Raw genomic sequence first — 23,107 nt, 5'->3', positions numbered from 1 at the left:
AACTTATCACACCTAAACTTATCACACCTAAACTTATCATGCCTAAACTTATCACACCTAAACTTAACATGCCTAAACTTATCACACCTAAACTTATCACACCTAAACTTATCATGCCTAAACTGAGTTTAGGCATGATAAAGGGCTTTTCACCAGCGTGCTAACTGTTAGCACCGCTTTGTGAATGAGGCCCATTATCTCCTAGGAGAAAATTTAGGAGAAAAAGTGAGTTGAGTAAGAGCCAGAGGTGCTTTAATCGGCTCAGGACTACCAATAGTTAAAACTGTGCCGCACTATTGGCTGCCTAAGCCTGATGTGGTGTAGTTTAGACAGCAGTGTTATGTACATTGGGCTGGAGCCCTTTTCATTGGCTCCTGAATGCCTAATCACAGAGAGCCAATCACAGTGATCAGGAAATGTAGAATAAAAAAAAAATCTCTGGTGCTTAAGGGGCCAGAACATGTTAGTCCCAAATGGGTTACGGTGTCTCCCATCAATATTTACAGTCACTGTTCCAAATCATTAGAGTAGCACTGCATAATATTATTATATCTCATTCCCATATGCCCATTCATGGTCCTACACTAAACCTTTGTCTTGAACATATATATTGTTGTCAGCTATACTAAATGCTATCAAAGGATAGCCACCTGTGTCAGCTTTCAATATTTCTGCTTGTTACTAATTTGTGATTTAGAGCCTCAATTCACTAAGGTTATCTCCTGTCTTTAGTAACGTTTGTACAGTTATCACCATGGTGATAAGGCATGTAGTATTCAGGAAACATTTTACCTCAGGTAAAACTAAAGGCCCATACACACGTCGGATTTTTCTGAACGACGGGTCGTTTGAACGTCCCGTCGTTCAGTCGTTCGCACGCGGAATCAGACGTGTGTACGGACTATCGTTCGCGTGATAAGACTGGTTGCTGGAAACCAGTCTTATCACCCGAACGATAGTCTGTACACACGTCGGATTTGACGTGCGAACTACTGAACGACGGAACGTTCAAACGACGGGTCGTTCAGAAAAATCCGACGTGTGTATAGGCCTTAAGGTTTACTTCTGTCTTTAAGTTAACTCTGCAATCCTTAAAATAACTCCAGAATTAAAGACAGGCTGTTAATTAACTGCTTGTGAAAATAACTACAGAATGAAGAGATAAGATAACTCTCTCACTGTGTGGTGGTAAGTTGTCTCTTGCCTTATTATCTCCAGCATGATCTTAGTGAATTGAGGCCATTGAGTTTTTACTTATGCACCTTTAATCCATGTTGTACAGTTAAAGTATAATGAATAATTTGGTATTTTCAAGAATCAGAAGCTAAAATCACTCCAGTCTACAGACTAGTAAAGTCTAAAGCAGCACACAACCTCCCTCTCCAATAATATGTTCATTTCACAAAACTTCATTTGCTCAAAGTGCACACCACCTGCAGTTGAAATACTGGCAAAATGTCAGAGATGGAGGAGACGATGTGATTAGCTGCAAACATTTAATTGGTCTAGGAAAATTCTTGATTTTAAAACCATGTATCTGTCGGAAGAACATCTTTCCTTACATGAGTCACTCCTTCAGTTACTGGTAGCAGATGCTGGGCTTATTACAGAGATAAATTACTGGGAAAGACTAGACTACGCAATGTGCACTCTTCACGTGAACCACTCTCCTCAGCCCAAGTCATTATGAAATATATGCATAAGCAAAGAAAACACACACTCCAATCAACCAGTCAAAAAATATTAATATACAGTATATATATATATATATATATATATATATATATATATATATATATATATATATATATATACACAGGGGGTGTGACAGTCTGGGCAACCTTGTTTTTGACTGTTTTTTTGACTGGTTAATTGTCATGATTTTCCTGTATAAATCGTTGGTTGTTAGCATAAAAAATGTCAGTTAAATATATCATATATGAGACACGCAAAATGATATTTGAGAAGTGAAATGAAGTTTATTGGATTTACAGAAAGTGTGCAATAATTGTTTAAATAAAATTAGGCAGGTGCATAAATTTGGGCACTGTTGTCATTTTATTGATTACAAAACCTTTAGAACTAATTATTGGAACTCAAATTGGCTTGGTAAGCTCAGTGACCCCTGACCTACATACACAGGTGAATCCAATTATGAGAAAAAGCATTTAAGGGGGGGCAATTGTAAGTTTTTCTCCTCTTTTAATTTTCTCTGAAGAGTAGCAACATGGGGTTCTCAAAAAAAAATGACCTCAAGACAAAGATTGTTCACCATCATGGTTTAGGGGAAGGATACAGAAAGCTGTCTCAGAGATTTCAGGTTTCTGTTTCCACATTCAGGAATATATTGAGGAAATGGAAGACCACAGGCTCAGTTCAAGTTAAGGCTCAAAGTGGCAGACCAAGAAAAATCTCAGATAGACAGAAGTGACGAATGGTGAGAACAGTCAGAGTCAACGCACAGACCAGCACCAAAGACCTACAACGTTATCTTGCTGCAGATGGAGTCACTGTGCATCGTTCAACCATTTGGCACACTTTACACAAGGAGATGCTGTATGTAAGAGTGATGCAGAGGAAGCCTTTTCTCCATCCACAGCAAAAACAGAGCCACTTGAGGCTAAAGCACATTTGGACAAGCCAGCTTCATTTTGGAATAAGGAGCTGTGGACTGATGAAACTAAAATTGAATTATTTGGGCATAACAAGGGGTGTTATGCATGGAGGAAAAAGAACACAGTATTCCAAGAAACACACCTGCTACCTACAGTAAAATATGGTGGTGGTTCCATCATACTGTGTGACTGTGTGGCCAGTGCAGGGACTGGGAATCTTTTCAAAGTTGAGGGACGCATGACTCCCACTCAGTATCAGCAGATTCCGGAGACCAATGTCCAGGATCGCCGCTAGGAGACTGTTAGATGGCGAAACCGCCATCTTCTATGCCTGTACAGCACTGCAATTTAAGGCAGCACTGTACTAGGGACAGCCGTGTGACACGGCTGTCCCCTTCATTGGCTCAGGGGTGATTGGCTATCATAGGCTGAAGCCTATGATAGCTGATCATAGGGATTTGCTTGCGGGGGGGGGGGGGGGGGGGGGGGTGGAGGGCGGGCTGGGAAGAATTTTTTTTTTAAAAAAGGACAAATTCATTTAAAAAATAAACAGATAAATATTTATTTAAAAAAATAAACACTGGGGAAGCGATCAGACTCCACCAGCAGAAAGCTCTGTTGGTGGGGAGAAAAGGAAGGGGGTGGGATCACTTGTGTGCTGTGTTGTGCGGCCCTGCAGCAAGCCTTTAAAGCTGCAGTGGCCCATTTTGTACAAAAAGGCCTGGTCTTTAGGGGGTTTAAGCACATGGTCCTTAAGGGGTTAAAGAGAGCTGTCCACGCTTGGAAATCATCAAACCTGAACGAACCTACAGAAAGCGTTTAGAGGCTGTAATTTCTGCAAAAGGAGGATCTACTCTAAAAGGAGGATTTCATTTCTTTTTTGTGGTGCCCAATTTTATGCACCTGCCTAATTTTGTTTAAACAATCTTTGCATACTTTCTGTAAATCCAATAAACTCAAATATCACTGTGTGTGTCTCCTATATGATATATTTAAATGACATTTTTTTTACGTAACAACCAACGATTTATACAGGAAAATCATGACGATTAACAAGTTTGCCAAAACTTTCACATTCCACTGTAGTTGCTGAAGGAGTGTAGTTCCACTTTAAAGGACAATGGTAATGAGAGAGATATGGAGGCTGCCACATTTATTTCCTTTTACACAATACCAGTTGCCTGGCTATCCTGCAGATCCTTTGCCTCTAATATTTTTAGCCATAGACCCTGAACAAGCATGCAGCATATCATGTCTCTGACAATATTGTCATACCTGCCAAGATTAGCTGCATGCTTGTTTCTGGTGTGATTCAGACACTACTGCAGCCAAATATATCAGCTGGGATGCCATGCCACCGGTATTGTTTTAAAGGAAATAAATATGGCAGCCTCCATATCCCTCTTGCTACAGTTGTCCTTTAAGTCTCATCAGGTGCACTCTTTGTTTAGTACTTGTATGTACACCCTACACATCTGTAATCTTCCTACAGGTGTTCTGGTTTCCTCCCAGATGTAAAAATAAATTGCCAGGTGAATTGTCATCTGATTCCACTGTCTGTATATGTAAGGACATTAGACTGAACTTTCCCCTGGGGCAGATACAGATGTAAATGGTTCAAAGTACTCTTTAAAGTGCTTTGTAATATGCTGATGGCACATAAATATAGGACATCAATCATAAGGATCATAGATAATTATACATATGCATGTAACTGTTTCTAAATATACTGTCAATATGTATTCAAGGAACTAACATGCAGATTGAGTTGAGATCTCACAATTCAGTCCCAGTGTAAATAATGGAACATGCATTACCTTGCCAACATATTGATAATCTGATCCTGTATATTCCTCAAGAAGGAAAAACTGATTCCACATCCAGCTTCTTTTAGAGCGACTCCTTTCCATGTCATTGGCTTGGCCGGGTTCCTGCTCCTCTAGCAGTGGCTCTGCGGTGGTGATGGTGGTGATGGTGGCAGTAGTCCTTTCGGGTAGAGGGGTTGTACTACTATTTTGAAACTGACTCACCCAAAACACAAGCAATAAAAAGCATCTGAAAGTTCTCATGTTGCAAGAGCAGAGATGTGAGCAGAAAGCATACACGATTGAAGTCTTCTTATTAATTCCCAAACTAGGTTATTTCTTCCACTGTATTCAGCATCAATCTTCCAGCTGTCCCATTTCTAGGTCTCCAGCTCTCAGTGGATATCTGCAAGAAAATCCAACAGAAATTATAATTTGACATTACTGGACTTAAAGCTGCACAGTTAAACAAACAATAAAACCATCTAAAATGTGTCTTGCCACTTGAGGATCCTCTGGGACAGTCACACAGATTTTTCAAGCATTTGAAAAAGAAAGAAAATCCACTTTCTTTGACTCTCAGTAAAAGAAACCGCTCCTATACTCATACATATGAAAATCATATCTGGCTGTTTTATAATGAGAAGAATACCATTTAGAAGAGCTTGTCACAGTATAGTTTGCTGTTAAAAGATCCATATACGCATTTCTATGCAAGCACACCTGTACTTAAACATACATAGCAAGCTATTATCAAGTACTCATCTGAGAAGACAGGACAATAATATCTTCTTCAGAAATTCAGCTAGTCTGATTTGTGTAAAAAAAAAAAATCTCATATAAGCCAGTATGACTAGTGTTACCTGCCCTGTAAGCTTCATAAACATCTTCTTTTGCACACACAGTTTCCTCCCCTTAATTGGCAGAGTGACACAGTGAAGCTTTACCATTGGGTCAGTCCACTTTGTTGTTCCTTACAGCTGCTCTGTTCAGCACACTTTCACCTTGGAGAGGAGCCATATGTGCCCCCAAGTATTAGGTAGCCAGATGAGCCCCTAGTATTAGATAGCCAGAGGTGCCCTCCAGTATGACACAGCCAGAGGTGCCCCCAGTATATCTTATGTAGCCAGTATTAGGTAGTCAAAGGTGCCCACAGTATTAGGAAGCCAGATGTGTCTCCCAGAATTAGCCAGCCAGAGGTGCCCTTGGTATTAGGTAACCAGAGGTGCCCCTGGTATTAGTTAGCCAGATGTGCCTCCCTCATGCAGAGTGGCAAGCAGAAACTTCATAGAGGTAACTCACCTGGCTACACCCCAGCAATGCAATCTTTCTTCATCTTCCTCAATGTCCCTGTCTTTATGATTCCAGTGGCATCTCTCATCATATGAGCTGCCAGTGCATGTGAGCAGGTCACATGATGAGAGACACTGCTGGAGCCATGGAGACAGGAATCTGGAGAGGATGAAGGGAAATTGCATTGCTGGAGCATAAACAGGTGAGTTCCCTCTCCGTAGACTTCTCTCATGAATGTGCAGTTAATGTGGCCCTGTGTGTTTCTTCATGAGGGCTGCAGTGAACCATCTTATTGCTGGATGGTCCCACAAGGCTAGAGGCAGCTGCCTTTGTTGTATTGTGGGTAATCCAGGTATGACCAACAGTATGGATGGATTAGTCTAGGTGTTCTAAATGAGCAAAAAAAGGCGGTTGCTTTTTGCAATTAGCTATTCCTACAATGGCGTGGGAGTTGCACAGGCAGCAAAAAAAAGCAAATTGAAGTTGCTCTCAGTTTTATAAATTCTTAGCTGGATTCATATTGGAATAGAAATAGAATTATTAATAGTATAAAACTGCATAAAAACCTGAGCAGCAGACATCCATATTTATAGAAAATGTATAACAAAAGTAGAATTTCCCGTTAAGCCTGCTTGAAAATTTCTGTGACTGATCAAGAATCAATCAGCTTCCTCCAAATAAAAGGGAGCACTCCTCTTTCTGTTAATATCGCCATGCATATACTGTATATACCCTCTACTACTTTTCTACTCTACTCAGATGACATTTCATTTTAGCACATGCAAAAAGATGACATGATCTCCTTCCTGTAGCTGAAATAATGGAGAAATCTATCTCTTTATAGCAAATGTCACAAACCAAAGCCCTGTTCATATCTACAGCATTACAGAGTACATCAGGTTCATATTATGTTTTAGGATACAACAATATACTTGCAAATTTGGATACAGTTGGATAAAACATGATAACGTAAGTGGAATAGTTCCGATATCACTTTTTGTTAAAGAGGACCTCCAATCACTTCACAAAGACACATATTTGTAACTGAAAAGTATACCTGTTAAAGACTGTTGGCTAGGGATGTGTGGTGAACCTGAATGCTGGCAAACTGTTCCCAGTGAATTACGACTGTCCGCCGATTTCGTGTCTAAAATTTTAATTCCTTTCTAACACTGAAGGCAATAGCTGCTGGCTTTAGAAGTTAATAGCAAAGCCTCCATACATGGTAGGATCAACAACTATGCAATGGGCCTGAACTTTTGCACAGGAAGGAAGGAAAACATAGAAATGCACCCCGTATTTATTTAGAGTTTAGCCTGTCTAATTCCCCCTCATCTGTGACTAAGCACAAGTTGTAATTTGATCCCCAGCTGTGTCTGCTGCCTGCCACGGCAGAGATCTAATTGGCAAACACATGATGTTAAAGCGGATCCGAGATAAACTTTTACACATTGCATAATTGTGCCCCTTAGATATAGTTTATTGGGCATTCCTCAATCCAAATACTTTTTTTTAATACCCTAATTCCCTATAGACTAACCAAGCCTCGCCTGCAGCTCCTCTAGTGCCTAGGCATTCTGAGTCTCATGTAGCAAGTGCTCATGGGAGCTCAGTCTGGGAAGGAGGAGGACTTACCAGCTGTAGATTTCAGGGACAAGGGGCAGAGAGGGGAGGAGAGAGGAGTGCAGTTTTCATAGTCTGAGGGGTGGAGATGTAGAGCAACTTGCCTGTATGTAATGATGAAAATCAGAATATGGCTGCTCTCATTGTATCACAGGAAGAAATAATCATATACTGCTGAAGCTGTTTGCAGCTAGATTTGCTGTGCAAACTATCTAAACTTTAGATAAGATATATAGACAAGTTACTTGTTATAGTTAGTTTTTCATCTCGGATCCACTTTAACAATATGTCTGCTTCCATGAAAGCAGGAAGTAGAAACACTGCAAATATATTGCAGGATTTGTATCAACTGTAACAAAAAGTTTTTCTTTAAAGGTTATTATTCAGAATATATTGATTCTTACTACACACAGCACATTGATTTTCAATAGATTCCAGCAGGAAATCTATTTGAAATCGAGCAAACCTATGGGCCATTTATCTACCACCGCACTTGCCCCCCCCCCCCCCCCCCCCCAATGCATTATGATTTACAGATTAATTTGAAAAGACCATTGTTAAACTTTTGTGCCCCTCTTCTAGAGGTCTTCATTATTTCTGGTCACCTATAACAAGCAAAAACAAAAGAACACAACCATGTGCAATTTTGTCTTGATCATTAAAGTAACAATGTAAGAAGCATCAATCAAAGCAACACAACTAAAAGAAGACAACACTTATCTGCAAAGAAGCACTTCTGTTGATTTTTGTGAACTATAATTGGCACAGACAACAATGCAGCAGCCTGTCTCAGTGAACACTGTTATTATATCTTACCCTATTAGTGTGACACAAAAGTTGAATTCAACTTTTGAAGTATTTAAAGCAAAACATAAGTGATAATTTAATACAATTGTGTGCTCATTAGAAAAAAAATGCAATTTGACACCGAGCACGTATTAGCACCTGTATCGGTCTCCTGTTACCCTCTCAACAGATTTTGTGAAATGGTAGACGTCTAGGAGCCACATTGTGCTGCCACCTTTGTAATGAGATCCATGTTTTGCTGAACACGCACACATACAGCAAATAAATCCATACTCTCCTTTTATAACTAGTGGAGCCACACTATCCAATCAAAAAATGTCAAGCCAACTCAAAAAACACATGCAGAAATAGTATTCCCCCAACTGCCTGTGTAGCCTTGTATTATTATCCCCTCACTGCAACTAGGTGTTATTCAGCAGCAGTCCTATGATCACTTTTCATGTGCATCTTCTCTGCCTTGCTTGTCATTTGACAAATCCCATGATGAGTCAGAGAATGATAGATTGCAGCAGAAGAGAACATGACCTGGCAATGAAAAGCAGGAATTTTTAAAATGGGCCACTGTGGTATACTACAATACAACCTCTGGTAAGCTCTGGACTCTGGAGGATCTAGATAAAGGGATTACCAAGATTGGGGAAGGAAGATTAGCAAGGGCCCAAGCAGTGGTCCTTGAGGACAAGCCCCTTTTGTAGCCCTGAACCCGACAGCATTTTGTAGCTCATTTGTAACTAAACCCATAAGATCTTTCAAATAATTGTTCCAATAGGGAAACTAATCTTTCTTACTTGCATTGGAAAAAAACATAATGTTTGATTACCTGTCGATGGAATAATTTCACGTCAAATGTATGACTAGGTGACCTACTATGTCATCCTGTATGTGGGCAGCATAAGAGGAGTATGAAAGGCCAGAGTGAAACCTCATCACTCCACTGACAGCCTTCACGGCCGGTCCTGACTTGTCTATGTTTGTTGGCTTACCCTCCAAAAAATTAGATCATGTTGCTTTTCTTCAAAATCAAAGGTGTTGTAAATCAAGCTTGTGCAAATAAAATCTACGTTTACATCAAATTATATCAATGTGCAGTTTTGGGGTTTACCAAAGTGCAGGGCAAGTGACCGATGTATGATTCATGTGATCTCTGCCAAGAGGAAAACACCATTCAGTAAGCAATGCTAACTTGCTGACCCCCACTTTAAAATCACTACTTTTTGCAATTTCAGAATTAGAAGAAGAATCAGAATCATCTTTATTTGCCGAGAACGACATAAATATTTCTGGTACAGACTGCATTGACAATAGTGCAGTTAACAGATGTTAGGGACAAGCATTGTAGACTTTTTAGGCATAAAGAATAGAACATTTTAGACATACGTGATTTCGCTGAATTTCAGGAGGAGTGGGCTAGAGTTCAGGGCTAGGGACCAGACAAGTAGAAACTGCAATGCAAAGGGCGCATGGGAAGCAGGAGTGGGTGGCTAGGGGCTTTTTTAGAGGTGGGGGCTAGAATTCCTAAGGAGGACAGCCTAGGGGAAGAAGGAGTTCCTGTGCCTGGCAGTTTTGGAGGGCATAGTACTGCAGCGACGGCCTGAAGGGAGACGTTTAAAGTGGCGACTGCTAGGGTGGAAGGGGTCATACAATATGCTGTTTGCCCTGGACCTCAGTCTGGAGGTGTGCAAGAAGTCCAGTGGTAGCAGGGGTGACTTAATGATCCTCTCGGCAGTGTTTATCACTCTTTGAAGTTTGAGCCTGTCAATAGCAATTGTGCCCCTATACCAGATGACAATGGAGAAGCAAAGGATAGACCATCTAACCAGAATATACCATCTAAACAGTAGTTCAACATTGCTCACATGACCATGTCCAGAGGGCAGGAATACAAAGAAGAAGACAAAATGAGTTTTTATAATATGTTGTACCGTATATTTCCTATGAGCATGATATAATTAAAATGAAACTCCAGGGACCTATATAGATTTGTGGAAAAATATATAGCAAAAGGCAAAAATAAATAGAAGCCAACACACTTTTATCTGGCTGAGTAATCAATCCTGATAATAAGAGAATGTGGAAAAGCTCAAAAACGTACTATTTCTTTTTGTTGAGAGCTGAATAAATCAGAGCTTATGTAACACTTACATGGCTGCCGTGCATACTTCAGAGTTTAATTTAAACACCTCAAATTGGATATGAGAACATGAGACACTAAGGACATTCTATATATTATTGCTACTACACATACATGCTATTAAAGAGACACTGAAGCAAAAAAAAAAAAAATATGATATAGTGAATTGGTTGTGTACTATGAATAATTACTAGAAGATTAGCAGCAAAGAAAATATTCTCATACTTTTATTTTCAGGTATATATTGTGTTTTTTCTAACATTGCAGCATTCTATAATATGTGCAGATTACACAGCACTCAGCAATCAAAATGAGTCTTTCAGAGCAGTCTGTGAAGTAATGACCTCTCCTCTAGCAGAGAAAAAGTAAACAGTTCACTTACAGTTGAGATAATAAAAGTCAGATAACAGCCCTCTCCACCACTAAGACTTAAGGCCCATACACACGTCGGATTTTAGTGAACGACCCGTCGTTTGAACGTTCCGTCGTTCGGACGTTTCCACGTCAAATCCGACGTGTGTACAGACTATCGTTCGGGTGATAAGACTGGTTACCAGCGATCCGCCCGGCGGATCGTTGGTAACCAGTCTTATCACCCGAACGATAGTCTGTACACACGTCGGATTTGACGCGGAAACGTCCGAACGACGGAACGTTCAAACGACGGGTCGTTCGCTAAAATCCGACGTGTGTATGGGCCTTTAGTCTGAGAGTTAATGGCTTGTTTGCATAGAGATAACAACTGGAGTTTCTTAACTCTTCCTGTACTGGAAACAATTAGACTGATGTATCTGATCTTAATGTTTTATTTCTTAGCTGTACTACACATACAAATCATAATATCATAATTGTTTTTTCGCTTCAGTGTCTCTTTAACTCCTGGGTTTATTTCCAGTGCATGATTTCTTTAAGTATTACATAGTAACACTACTTTGGACACAGACAGACATAACAAAAAACATGTTGCTTTAACAGCTAACAGTTACATTACATATCCAAACTTCCTCAGAGCCAGATTGTCTGCTGCAAGTCTGGTCACTGTAATTTATAGCTAATTAGTTGCTATGTGTTACTGCACTTCACATACCATATTTTCTCTTTGCTCTCAGTTATTAAATACATTTTGTTTATTAGAAAATGTTACACAACACAATTAATTAACATATTGCCAGATAGTCATTTTTTTTTATGAAAATGAAATATTGTACAACCGATCTATACAAGCCTTTAACGGAGCCTGGTTTTAAAACCTTGTTGCCAATGGCAGACTGACAAGTAAAACTAAACAAAACTGAATTTATATAGAGGTTATCATTACTACAAAAACAGACAGCTACTTGATGCCAGATGGAATGGATGGAATAAGGTCTCAGCATTCAAGTCACACTAATAATTATGTTGTCTTTTTAGACCTGTCACCCAGCTGGTGGGTCATTCTAAATCCGTCAGAAATCGCAAGACCTGAAATGTGCAATTGTCTAACTCTGCAAGATTCTATTCCATCCCATCCGCCGCGACTGCATCCTCGCTCTTTGCCTCCCTGCCCTATTATAACCACCATGACATTAATACATGCTGCTCAATTCTCCTAGGTACAATTACAGAGAGAAGAAGACAGTGCGATCTGCATGCACTAGAAAACCAGCCAGGAGCTGCACCGTATTCCATTACAAGCGCAGAACTTTCTACCTCTTTATACACAAAATCTATAGATAGAAAGCTAATCTATAACCCACTTTTGCATTCGTTTTGGCTCATTACGTTACTTACATTTTTAAACACTTCAGTCATTTGTAGGCCCTGATATGATGCAGAGACTCAGTATCTAAACAACCTTACAATTTACTGACAGAGGTAAAGAGTGTCAAGTATCTGCCCAAGCGATCGGAAAATGAGACAGTACACAAAGGTTACCGTATCCACAGGAACAGCACAATGTCCTATTAGAAGCTACCAATTAATGACTATGACAGAAGCAACTGCAGTAGGCTTGTAATTCCAGCACAGAAACATGCAGTTAAGCAGTTCCCAAGAAAACATCTGCTTTTTATTTCATTAGATGTGACTAATCAGCTACTGCTTTTCTGCCAACTCCAGCAAGCTTTATAATTAGTTACTTACATTATTGTTACTGCTGTTTAATGTCCAGTTGTGACAAACCTTAAGTATCACAACTAACTAAAAGCTCTTTGACATATAATAAACAGCTTTCCAAATATAAAGCAGGCAGGAAAACCCCTTTTGCAAACCAGTTGCCACAATCACCCAGTCATTACAGGAAGTGATGTACTTTCTTTACATTTTAGTAAGGCACTTCACACAATTTTGTCATGCTCATAGACAGCAATGAGTTATTTTGCAGACCATACCTGGTTATATTGCTGTTAAACAGCTCTTAATTCCCACTCCTCTGTAGTAATATTACATCAAAATGAATTTAAATAGGAATTGTAGTGAAAAGAATGTGATAAGCAAAACACCTTTTTTTTTATTTTTTTTACAATATTCTTTATACATTGTTTAGTAAGTGTTTTCCCAGTGAAAATATTTCCTCTCTCTGATATACATTTATCCAAAAGAGGCGCGCCCACACCCGCGACTGCTTCTGACTTAGGCACTTATTATTGACCTGAGGAAGCGGCCCAGTACTGGTGAAACGCATTGTCTTTCTGTGCATCATTAAAATTATTTCTACCCATGTGGTTTGTTCATTGGTGGAGGTAAGATCTAATTATTCCAAAACTTAATGTTTTTAAAATCAGATATTTTTACGCGCCTCCTGCAAGTTTTGTTAGTTATTCCTTGATCCTTCGGGGGAGTGTTTTTCTACACCATGTGCCCATTGCCAAAGGAGAGCGACCTACCAGCACCTGCCTAGCGGATCAGGGATACCGAATGGGAGCGGCGATTTTCCCATAAGCTCTGTCAGTGGTTGCAGGAGTGCAACCTACCTTTGTGAGTATAATCTACTACTCTACCCTTACCCATTTTACATAACGATACTGCATGATTGGGCTCCTGGTCCTTCTCATTACAGAACCTTGGCGGTTGGATTACAAACACCAGGAATCCTCCCATATCTTCTGATTTACATTCAAAAACTTATCACAGGTGGCAACATCTTTAATCCTGTCAGATGATCTCTGCAGAATGTTTGTTTATTAAGAGTTCCAAAGCCAGTACAAAATATGCCTGATCTCCCAGAATGCTGGGGGAGAGAATTTCACATAACTAAACAGCCTCGACTAAACATCACTGGGAGGGCTGGACTAAATTCAATATGCAGCAATATAAAGAAATAGGAATTGTTTCTGATACTGAAACCATGAAAATTACCATAAAAGAGAGCATTCTGAATAATTATTGAATAAATTGTCCCATGATTGATAAGGTCTTTGAGAATGGTTGAGCCTATCTGTCCTGTGCAAGAGTTCAGGTCTATACAAGAGTCAATCCAATCAATCAATACCTCACCGGATTTTGATCAGATAGTGATTAATGTACTGAACCACAAATATTGTCCTTTATGATGCAGTGCAATGTTATGGTCTGTTGATCCCCTACTACAAGAGTGTCAAACTCAAGGACATAAAGAGCCAAAATCTAAAACACACTCCAAGGCCTGGGACCCACTAGCAGTGTTTTCTAATGCCTTGTGATGTGTAAAGCTCCTACTGCAATGCTATGGGGATCTTTAGAAAATCACATCCCTCAAGTGGGATCTCACCCATAGCATTACATTAGCAAGAGCTTTTTAAATCACAAGTGATCAGAAAAGCGCTGCTAGTGGCTCCCACACCTAAGTCAAACTCAGTCCTCTCGAGCCATGGCCATGCCAGCATTTACCATGGACAAAAAAAAATTGAGACATGTGTTCTAGTTGATGAACCACACCTTTTCTGATTCATTTCCATCAATTCATTTTAATTGATTTTAATTAATTTTAATTGTGCCAAAAAAGTGAGAGAACATCAGCCCTTAAGGACTGGATTTTGACATCCTTGGTCTAAGTTGTGGGCCAAACTGTTTATAGGATATACAAGGTGAATGGTGGAATTAAAGTAATATAAGAGTTCAACAGAGGCGACAGCTAAACTAAAAAGTTTAAAATTCCTCAGGAGGTGGTGGTGGACTCGCCTCCTTGAAGTAGACAAGATACTGTCAGCTTTTTAACAACAAGGTTTATTTATATACTTCAGACAACCATGCAACGCGTTTCGCAGGTATATTCCTGCTTCCTCAGGCAATAACAAATAGGAGTACACGCAGTACAGTCTCAAGGTCACGATAAGCGCCCCTGAGGTCAAAAACAGATCTAAAAGATTTGGTAATAGTGAATTCCCCTTTGATGCAACTGAGCAAACCATCAGTAGACTAAAAACCATCAGTAAACTAGTCTAAACTACTTAGTGAATTGAGGCCATTGTCCTGCAACTTCCACCTTCATAACATCTGCAAGATCTGCCCTTTCCTGACCTCTGCCACCACCAAACTCCTCATCCATGCCCTCATAATTTCCCAACTTGACTACTGCAATGCCCTTCTGTCTGGTCTCCCTATGACCCTAATAGACCCGCTGCAGTCCATCATGAATGCGACAGCTAGAATTATCCATTCCTCCCATCGCTCCACCACGGCAGCTCCCCTCCGTGAATCCCTCCACTGGCTTCCTATCCAGTCCAGAATCAGATTCAAGATACTGTGTCTGACCTACAAATCTGTCCACAAAACCTGTCCAAACTACATTTTACTCAGAGGTAAACACCTAGCCACTAACTCCGCTCCTCCAATGAACTTCACCTGACTGACCCCCCGCATCACCCAGTCCCATACACGCCTCCAGGACTTCTCAAGAGCTGCTCCAACACTATATAACTCCCTACCTCCACCCATTAGGGCAGCCCCCTGCTTCAACATCTTCAAGAAGGCCCTCAAAACTCTCCTTTTCACTCTGGCCTACCCCCCCTCACAAGCGCTCTAAACCCGCAGCTGAACTCTGGTCCCCTACCTTTCGTGTCCCTACCTCTCCCTCTCGATTGTAAGCCTTTGGGCAGGGTCCTCCTTTTATGTCCTACCTGATCCTGCACCTCCATTACTGTGCACCCATGCTATGCATTTGATTGAACTCAAATTGCCTAATCTCCATGTTCCCCTCCAGTGACTGACTAAGCATTACCTTGTACTCATACTGTGCTGCATGATCTGGTTTTTCTTGTATTCCTGTATTGTCATATTGCTGTATGTCACCCCTAAATATTGTCTGTAACCCAAACTAATGTCCAGCGCTGCGTAGTATGTTGGCGCTTTATACAATAAATACATAAATAAAATATCTAAAGTGATGCATGAAACCTTTTCCTCTCTAGCTGTCACAAGGCACAGGAAAGGCTGATGCAGACCAGTCCGCACAGCTTGCTGCAGAAACCTACTCCACTGGTGAGACTTCTACATATTGAACAGTGCTTTGTGAACTGAAGCAACATTTTTCGGTAAAGCTTTGTGAATTTGGAAAAAAAGCCTAAAATACTGAATGCGGTTTTTTACCAACCTGATTTTTTTTTATTGAAAAGCCCTTTGTGAATTGCAGCCATGATCATTATATTTAGGAACTTCTTTTCATATATTGCATACTCTCTGAAATATACACAAAGCATGGGCAGATTTTAACATTTTTTTATTGAAAAGCCCTTTGTGAATTGCAGCCATGATCATTATATTTAGGAACTTCTTTTCATATATTGCATACTCTCTGAAATATACACAAAGCTGTAATGATCGCTGCTGCAGCAGGTGTTGCTGGAAGTAGTAGTGCTGCAGCTCAGGCAGTTCTGATGTCTTTCCATGCAAGCTGCATAGCTTTGTCTGTCTTTCCCTGCTGTCAGCTTGTGACTGATTATCATTCACCTGTGTGGGAATCTGCATGTCTGCTCCCATTGGATGACCTCAGTATAAAGATCTGCTTCCTGCAGGGTTTCCTTGGGTTTTCATAGCTTCAGTTTAAGCCAGTCTTGCTGTCGCTTCAGCCCCGATCGTGGTTCTTGTTCTAATAGATACTTTGCTGGTTTTGCATCATATATTGGTTCATTGCCCATATATATGCATACCAGCACGTTTATTATTTTCCTTGTATTCGTGTTACGTTGATACATCAGTGTCGCTGATGTATACGTACACGAACTGTTTATATCCTGTGTGCAGTTAGTCAGCTTTCCAGCACGTTTTGGTAGGTTGCGCGTACCGTGACCACCCGTGCTGAGGTAGTTACCCTGCTCCTGGTTCTGTTTGTGGATTGCGTTCATCTCTGCGAAGAGATAACGAATCCTTCTGAATCCTGTTCTGTTACTGTTTGTGGATTGCGTTCATCTCTGCGAAGAGATAACGAATCCTTCTGAATCCTGTTCTGTTACCGTTTGTGGATTGCGTTCATCTCTGCGAAGAGATAGCGAATCCTTCTGAGTCCTGTTCCCTGTATTACTCCAGTCCTAGTCAGCGTTCCTGCTTATGTCATATATCGGTTCATTGCCGATATATACATATGTTAGTCAGACGTTACAAATAGTTTCATTGATAGCTGTAATTGTAATACGCTAGGAATACATACTTATTGTATATTTGTCCGTGTTACGTTCATCTATCTTGATCCTGCTATTTCCTGACTATCCTGTCCTGTCTTTGTGAGGCACGCCATCGCCGCAACGCATTGGCTGCCTCATTCCAGTCTGTGTTATTGTGGACGCTTGCTGTCACTAAGTAGTGGCTAGTTAAGCAAGCGTTCATTCTGTTTACCTGTCCTGATCTCCTCAGTTCTGGTTTATGCGCTCAGCGCTACTTTGCGCTGAGACGTTATAACGAAAGCATTGTTTGTGGCTGTCAGATCTGCACCAGCTCTGTGCGCCACAATCTCCTATTGGAGTCAGTCCTCCCCTCCACTATACTAGGGATAGCCTGTTTCCTTGTGCTAGTGTGTGTACCTTCTCCACGCCAGCTCATGCGTTGCATGCTGACTGTGGAGAATACACCACCAAGCCTTACATTATGAAAACCCCATTACCAATCCCCATTGTGGGGGGGATTCCCAGAAAGTATGACACTGTTAATTATGGTTCCTGTTCCTTTAAGAAATTTGAAGAACTTAACTCTGAAACAGAAAATGAGTTTTTCTCTGAATGTGCCAGGTTCCTGGCCAATCCCGATCTCCAAGCGACTCCTGTTTCAACCTGGGCACTCCAACTAAGTTATATTTTGTTTAAAGGGGAATTATTCCAGTGGGCATTTGATGTTCTCAATCATTCCGATTTGAAAGAGAGACCGCTGGAATTTCTAGCATTTGTGATCCATAACTGGTTGCGCATAGATCCATTGCCTTTTCCTCTTAATGAACTCCTGGCAGCAGGCCAATCAGCTTCTCCTTCAATTGCTTGCAAAAATGTTCAGCAAGCAGAAAGTGTTACTGATAATTTTCCTGCAGCCTTGAATAAATCACCAAAAACAGCAGGGTCTAAGGCAAAACGCAAACGTTCTAAGAAACGTGTCAGATCTGCAGAGTCGTTATCCTTAGCGACTGAGACCTATAATGAGATTCTGCCATTAACAGATAATGAAATGCAATTGTCTTTCAGGGGAGTTAAATGGACTTATGAAACTACTAATGAACTTTCCTCCCTGGCTAGGGAAAATAAAGATTTTTGTTTAAAAGAATTATCTGAGTATGATTATGAGGAGATATTACAGAGTATTGAACAAATCAACTTATTTGTGAAGCAAGGAAAGTTTGCATACACTACAGTTCAGCACTTGCTACAGGTATTGGAGATTCTTAGGAATAAGGAATCTGCCAATCACCTGCTAATTAACCCAATATATGTCCCTGCTACAATCATATCTGCAAACCATGATCTGCCTGTTAAGTATGCTTGGAATCCTCCATTTGAGAAAGAAGAGATGGAAGCTCTGGTCAATGAATGGAAGAATGATTCAAGTTCATTTTGTCAATTTTACAGTGCAAAAAGTGAATTAGTATTGAATGCATGCATTAAGTCTGCCTATAACCTAATAAAAACTGGTGTGTGTGGGTATGACTTTGTGGCTCCATTGATTGATGTGTGGGAACTGATTTTGGATGATTTTTATGTGACTCCGAATTCGCAAATTTGGCGTTCTGACCCGCCTGCTTCAGCACCTTTGGCTGATTCAGCAGGTGATTCGGAGCTCTTTTTGTGTGAAATTGAAGTTCCTGCAATTCCACCCTGTACCATGGATAACTCAGTGTTACTTACCAGTAAAACAGAAGCCACTGATACATTCTTAACCTTGCCCTGCGCAAATTTCTCAGCAGAGAATCCAGAGGTCCTGCTGACTTCCGAGTCCAGCCTAGCCAGTACTCATGACTCTTTGTTCAGTGAAACAGACACCAGAAAAATCTTGCCTGCCTCTGCAAACACTTCTGCAGAAATTACCTGTGTTAATAAAGTTCAACTCCTGTCTGATCCAGCAGATGCCAATAGATGCACTACATCAGTTTCCGAGTCCCAGCAATCTTGTCTAGAAACCTCAGAACCCCAGCATCTGAATTTTCCAATTTTACAAATGAATGGTGATTCAGATGCGCAAACATTGTGTCTTGATCTTCCTGTTTCTACACCTCGCTCTAGTTTCGTGAATAGCTCAGAGCATCTGCTATGTGAACCTGAAATCGCAAAATTATTACCTTGTTCAGAAAATATTCCAGTAAATTTGCCCTGTACCATGATTTGTGCAGTAGATCTCTCCAATGAAACTCAGGTCACAGAATCATTATGCTGTCCAGCAGGTGCTTCCATGGTTTTGCCCTGCAATATGGACTGTTCAGTGATCCTGTCCAGTGAAGCTGTGGTCGCAGAGTCTTATGCTTCACCCAGTACTTTGGATACTTCAAACCCTCTAGCAGAGGAGTCTGAGGCACTGCTTACCTCAGTTGGTGTTGCAGTAATATTCACTTGTCTAGCAGCTGTTTTGGAATTACAGTCTGCTCTAATAAAACTTGATGAATTTCTGCCCAGCAAAGCAGAAGCCATTGAAATATTGTCCTCGTCAGCAAGTGTGTTAGATACCTTGCCCTGTACACAGTCTGATTTAACCAATGTTGTTAAGTCCCTCTCCAGTGTTGTAACAGCCGAGGAACTCCAGCCCTGTCCTCTGAATGTTTCAGAAGTCTTGCCCTGTAACATGGATAATTCTGATTCTCTGGTCAAAATAATAGAAATCTCAGAATTTCAGTCCGGTCTGATGAGTGTTCCTGAAACCCAGCCCTGTATCCTGAAAGATTCTGGTTCTCTGGCCGCTGTGGCAGAGGTTCCAGAGTCCCCTTCCTGTCCAGGGAATTCCTCAGTTTTGCCTAGTCCAGTGGGGGCTGCTGCAATACTGACTTGTTCTGCAGCGCCTCATGAGCTCCAATCCAGTGTATTAGATGAGTCTCTGTCCAGTCCAGAGGTAGTTGTGGAGTCCCTATCTGGTTCAGTGCATACATCAGAAGATTTGTCCTGTCTTGTTAGTGCCCCTGAATCTGATTTGTTACTGACTTTGCTGGAATCAGCGACATCTAAGTCTGATCCTGCATTCTCGTGTAAAAGTCCAGTAGTTGCGAAGTCTAGTCATGATGATTTTTTTTTGGCCAGTCCTGGTTTTGGTCCTGTCTTGGCTGACCCTGAGGCTCACAGTTCCTTGACATGCCCAGAGGTTTCTCTTGTGCCAGTGTGCCCAGATGTTCTTTGTGTGCCAGAATGCCCAAGTGTGTCTAAGGTGTTAGCGTGCTCTGATGCTTCCTTAGTGGGAACATGTTCTGATGTTGCCAGTCTGCCTGCATGCCCAGAGATGGTTCTGGTCCCTGAAAGCCCTCATCTTGATGTTTGTCCTTGTGGCCCTGACTCGGGAATTGCCCTAGGTTCCATAGGGGTTCTTGATAGTTCTCCATGTGAGCCTAAGGGGCGTTCTGACCTATGGGGATCTCTTTGGAGCTTCAAGGTGTTCTGGGAGGTCTCTGAGAAAACTTGTCCTGGTGCCTTGGACTGGTTCAACAGTGGGTTTTGTGTTGGTAAAGACAGTCCCGGTGGGCATTGCAAAGGCTTTGGCGTTTCTGAACGGTTCCTGGAAGGCGGTGGGTATCGCTCAGGGAGTTTCGGAGGGCTTTCTTCTGGAAATCATGGTTCTGATGGGTGTCACACTGGGGCTTGTAGTACCGATGGGCATGGTTCTGTAGGTTCTGGTTCTGATGGGTCCAGTCTTGTGGGGACTTATTCTGGAATTCGGTCTTGCCGGGCTGTCCCGGTCATCATGAATTATCCGTCAGACTGTTTTGTTGGGAATTTCAGTTTTGAAAAGCGTCTGGAATCCGCTTTTAAGGGCGGGGGTACTGTAATGATCGCTGCTGCAGCAGGTGTTGCTGGAAGTAGTAGTGCTGCAGCTCAGGCAGTTCTGATGTCTTTCCATGCAAGCTGCATAGCTTTGTCTGTCTTTCCCTGCTGTCAGCTTGTGACTGATTATCATTCACCTGTGTGGGAATCTGCATGTCTGCTCCCATTGGATGACCTCAGTATAAAGATCTGCTTCCTGCAGGGTTTCCTTGGGTTTTCATAGCTTCAGTTTAAGCCAGTCTTGCTGTCGCTTCAGCCCCGATCGTGGTTCTTGTTCTAATAGATACTTTGCTGGTTTTGCATCATATATTGGTTCATTGCCCATATATATGCATACCAGCACGTTTATTATTTTCCTTGTATTCGTGTTACGTTGATACATCAGTGTCGCTGATGTATACGTACACGAACTGTTTATATCCTGTGTGCAGTTAGTCAGCTTTCCAGCACGTTTTGGTAGGTTGCGCGTACCGTGACCACCCGTGCTGAGGTAGTTACCCTGCTCCTGGTTCTGTTTGTGGATTGCGTTCATCTCTGCGAAGAGATAACGAATCCTTCTGAATCCTGTTCTGTTACTGTTTGTGGATTGCGTTCATCTCTGCGAAGAGATAACGAATCCTTCTGAATCCTGTTCTGTTACCGTTTGTGGATTGCGTTCATCTCTGCGTAGAGATAGCGAATCCTTCTGAGTCCTGTTCCCTGTATTACTCCAGTCCTAGTCAGCGTTCCTGCTTATGTCATATATCGGTTCATTGCCGATATATACATATGTTAGTCAGACGTTACAAATAGTTTCATTGATAGCTGTAATTGTAATACGCTAGGAATACATACTTATTGTATATTTGTCCGTGTTACGTTCATCTATCTTGATCCTGCTATTTCCTGACTATCCTGTCCTGTCTTTGTGAGGCACGCCATCGCCGCAACGCATTGGCTGCCTCATTCCAGTCTGTGTTATTGTGGACGCTTGCTGTCACTAAGTAGTGGCTAGTTAAGCAAGCGTTCATTCTGTTTACCTGTCCTGATCTCCTCAGTTCTGGTTTATGCGCTCAGCGCTACTTTGCGCTGAGACGTTATAACGAAAGCATTGTTTGTGGCTGTCAGATCTGCACCGGCTCTGTGCGCCACAATCTCCTATTGGAGTCAGTCCTCCCCTCCACTATACTAGGGATAGCCTGTTTCCTTGTGCTAGTGTGTGTACCTTCTCCACGCCAGCTCATGCGTTGCATGCTGACTGTGGAGAATACACCACCAAGCCTTACAAAAGCATGGGCAGATTTTAACATTTTTTGGTAAAGCTTTGTTTATTTGGAAAAAAGCCTAAAATACTGAATGCGGTATTTTACCAACCTGATTTTTTTTTTTTTATTAAAAAGCCCTTTGTGAATTGCAGCCATGATCATTATATTTAGGAACTACAACAGTAATGCACTGGTTCTTTTCATATATTGCATACTCTCTGAAATATACACAAAGCATGGGCAGATTTTTTTTATTCATCCTGGAACTGGACTTCATCTATAAGATGTCCTAGTCTTGTGATGTATCTAATTTACTCATGAAAAGAGGTTGTCTTTAAATGAATGCAGAGGCACGATATTTAATCTGCACAATATTAAAATTACAATGACCAATAACAATTTGAGAAAAATCACCTCATTACAATAACCTCTGAATTGGCAGTTACGGGTAAACTCATTTCATCGGCCTATGTACTACTTGATTAAATTAGTCCTATCAGATTACGAAAATGAATCAGGTTTCATGTTTGCATTGTCTATTAAACTTATTTATGGTTACCGGGAATACACAACATTCCTAATTATGCATGCATTCATAGTAAGGTGGGCGATGAGAGGGAAGAAAATCATCTTTCTACAGTTAATCAGATTGGTATGAGGCATGCATGCTGAAAGCAATACTCTTCTTCATTTTCCTTCCACTGTAAAGTTATTGGGCTATAATTCTATATAAAGCATTTCAGGGAGGCTGCACAATTATAAATTCAAGCACTTTATAGGTTAATAAATCTTATTAATTTACTTGTCCCATTCACTTGCAGGTCCTGTTAACACACTGCTAAATATACAATAGCAAAGGTAAGAAAAATCGATATTAATATCTGTGAAATGAAAATGAATCAATGTGAAGTTCTTCATGAGTAGCCCATGCAGATTTGGAGTCTATTTAAAGTAGGTCATTGCAGACAATAATTATCCAGGTCCCTGGGTTTATTGAATTTTACAGTGGCTTCAGGATCTTCACTTATCGAGATACTTGGGCCAATGCTGTGATTTTAGTTCAGTTTAGAAACAACTATTAATATCTCTTAATATTGAAAAACAGCAGTGGTGCATATTTGGTCCTTTAGTGGATTATATTTTGATGGAATATGTTTTGTGCAACAACTATTAACTGTAGAGATAATCATAGGGAGGTTTG

General features: G+C 41.0%; 1 protein-coding gene and 1 long non-coding RNA gene across 2 annotated transcripts in view; one reads left to right on the top strand and one right to left on the bottom strand.

Annotated features, from left to right (window-relative positions):
• LOC137518635 (cadherin-6-like) overlaps positions 1-23,107 on the bottom strand; it is a 510,593-nt gene that overhangs the window by 290,492 nt on the left and 196,994 nt on the right. Inside the window, exon 3 of the mRNA XM_068236737.1 lies at positions 4,433-4,826. Coding sequence (XP_068092838.1) covers positions 4,433-4,684 — 252 coding nt within the window. The 5' untranslated portion in view covers positions 4,685-4,826. The remainder of the gene's footprint in view (positions 1-4,432; positions 4,827-23,107) is intronic.
• LOC137517605 (uncharacterized) overlaps positions 6,805-23,107 on the top strand; it is a 28,265-nt gene continuing 11,962 nt past the window's right edge. The window contains exons 1-2 of the long non-coding RNA XR_011020594.1: positions 6,805-6,938; positions 22,728-22,764. This is a non-coding gene — a long non-coding RNA (uncharacterized lncRNA). The remainder of the gene's footprint in view (positions 6,939-22,727; positions 22,765-23,107) is intronic.

The sequence above is a fragment of the Hyperolius riggenbachi genome, chromosome 5 (assembly GCF_040937935.1).
Source record: "Hyperolius riggenbachi isolate aHypRig1 chromosome 5, aHypRig1.pri, whole genome shotgun sequence".
In the NCBI taxonomy this organism is placed as follows: domain Eukaryota; kingdom Metazoa; phylum Chordata; class Amphibia; order Anura; family Hyperoliidae; genus Hyperolius; species Hyperolius riggenbachi.
The sequence above is the reverse complement of the archived record's forward strand: the minus strand, read 5'-3'. Positions and strand labels throughout refer to the sequence as shown.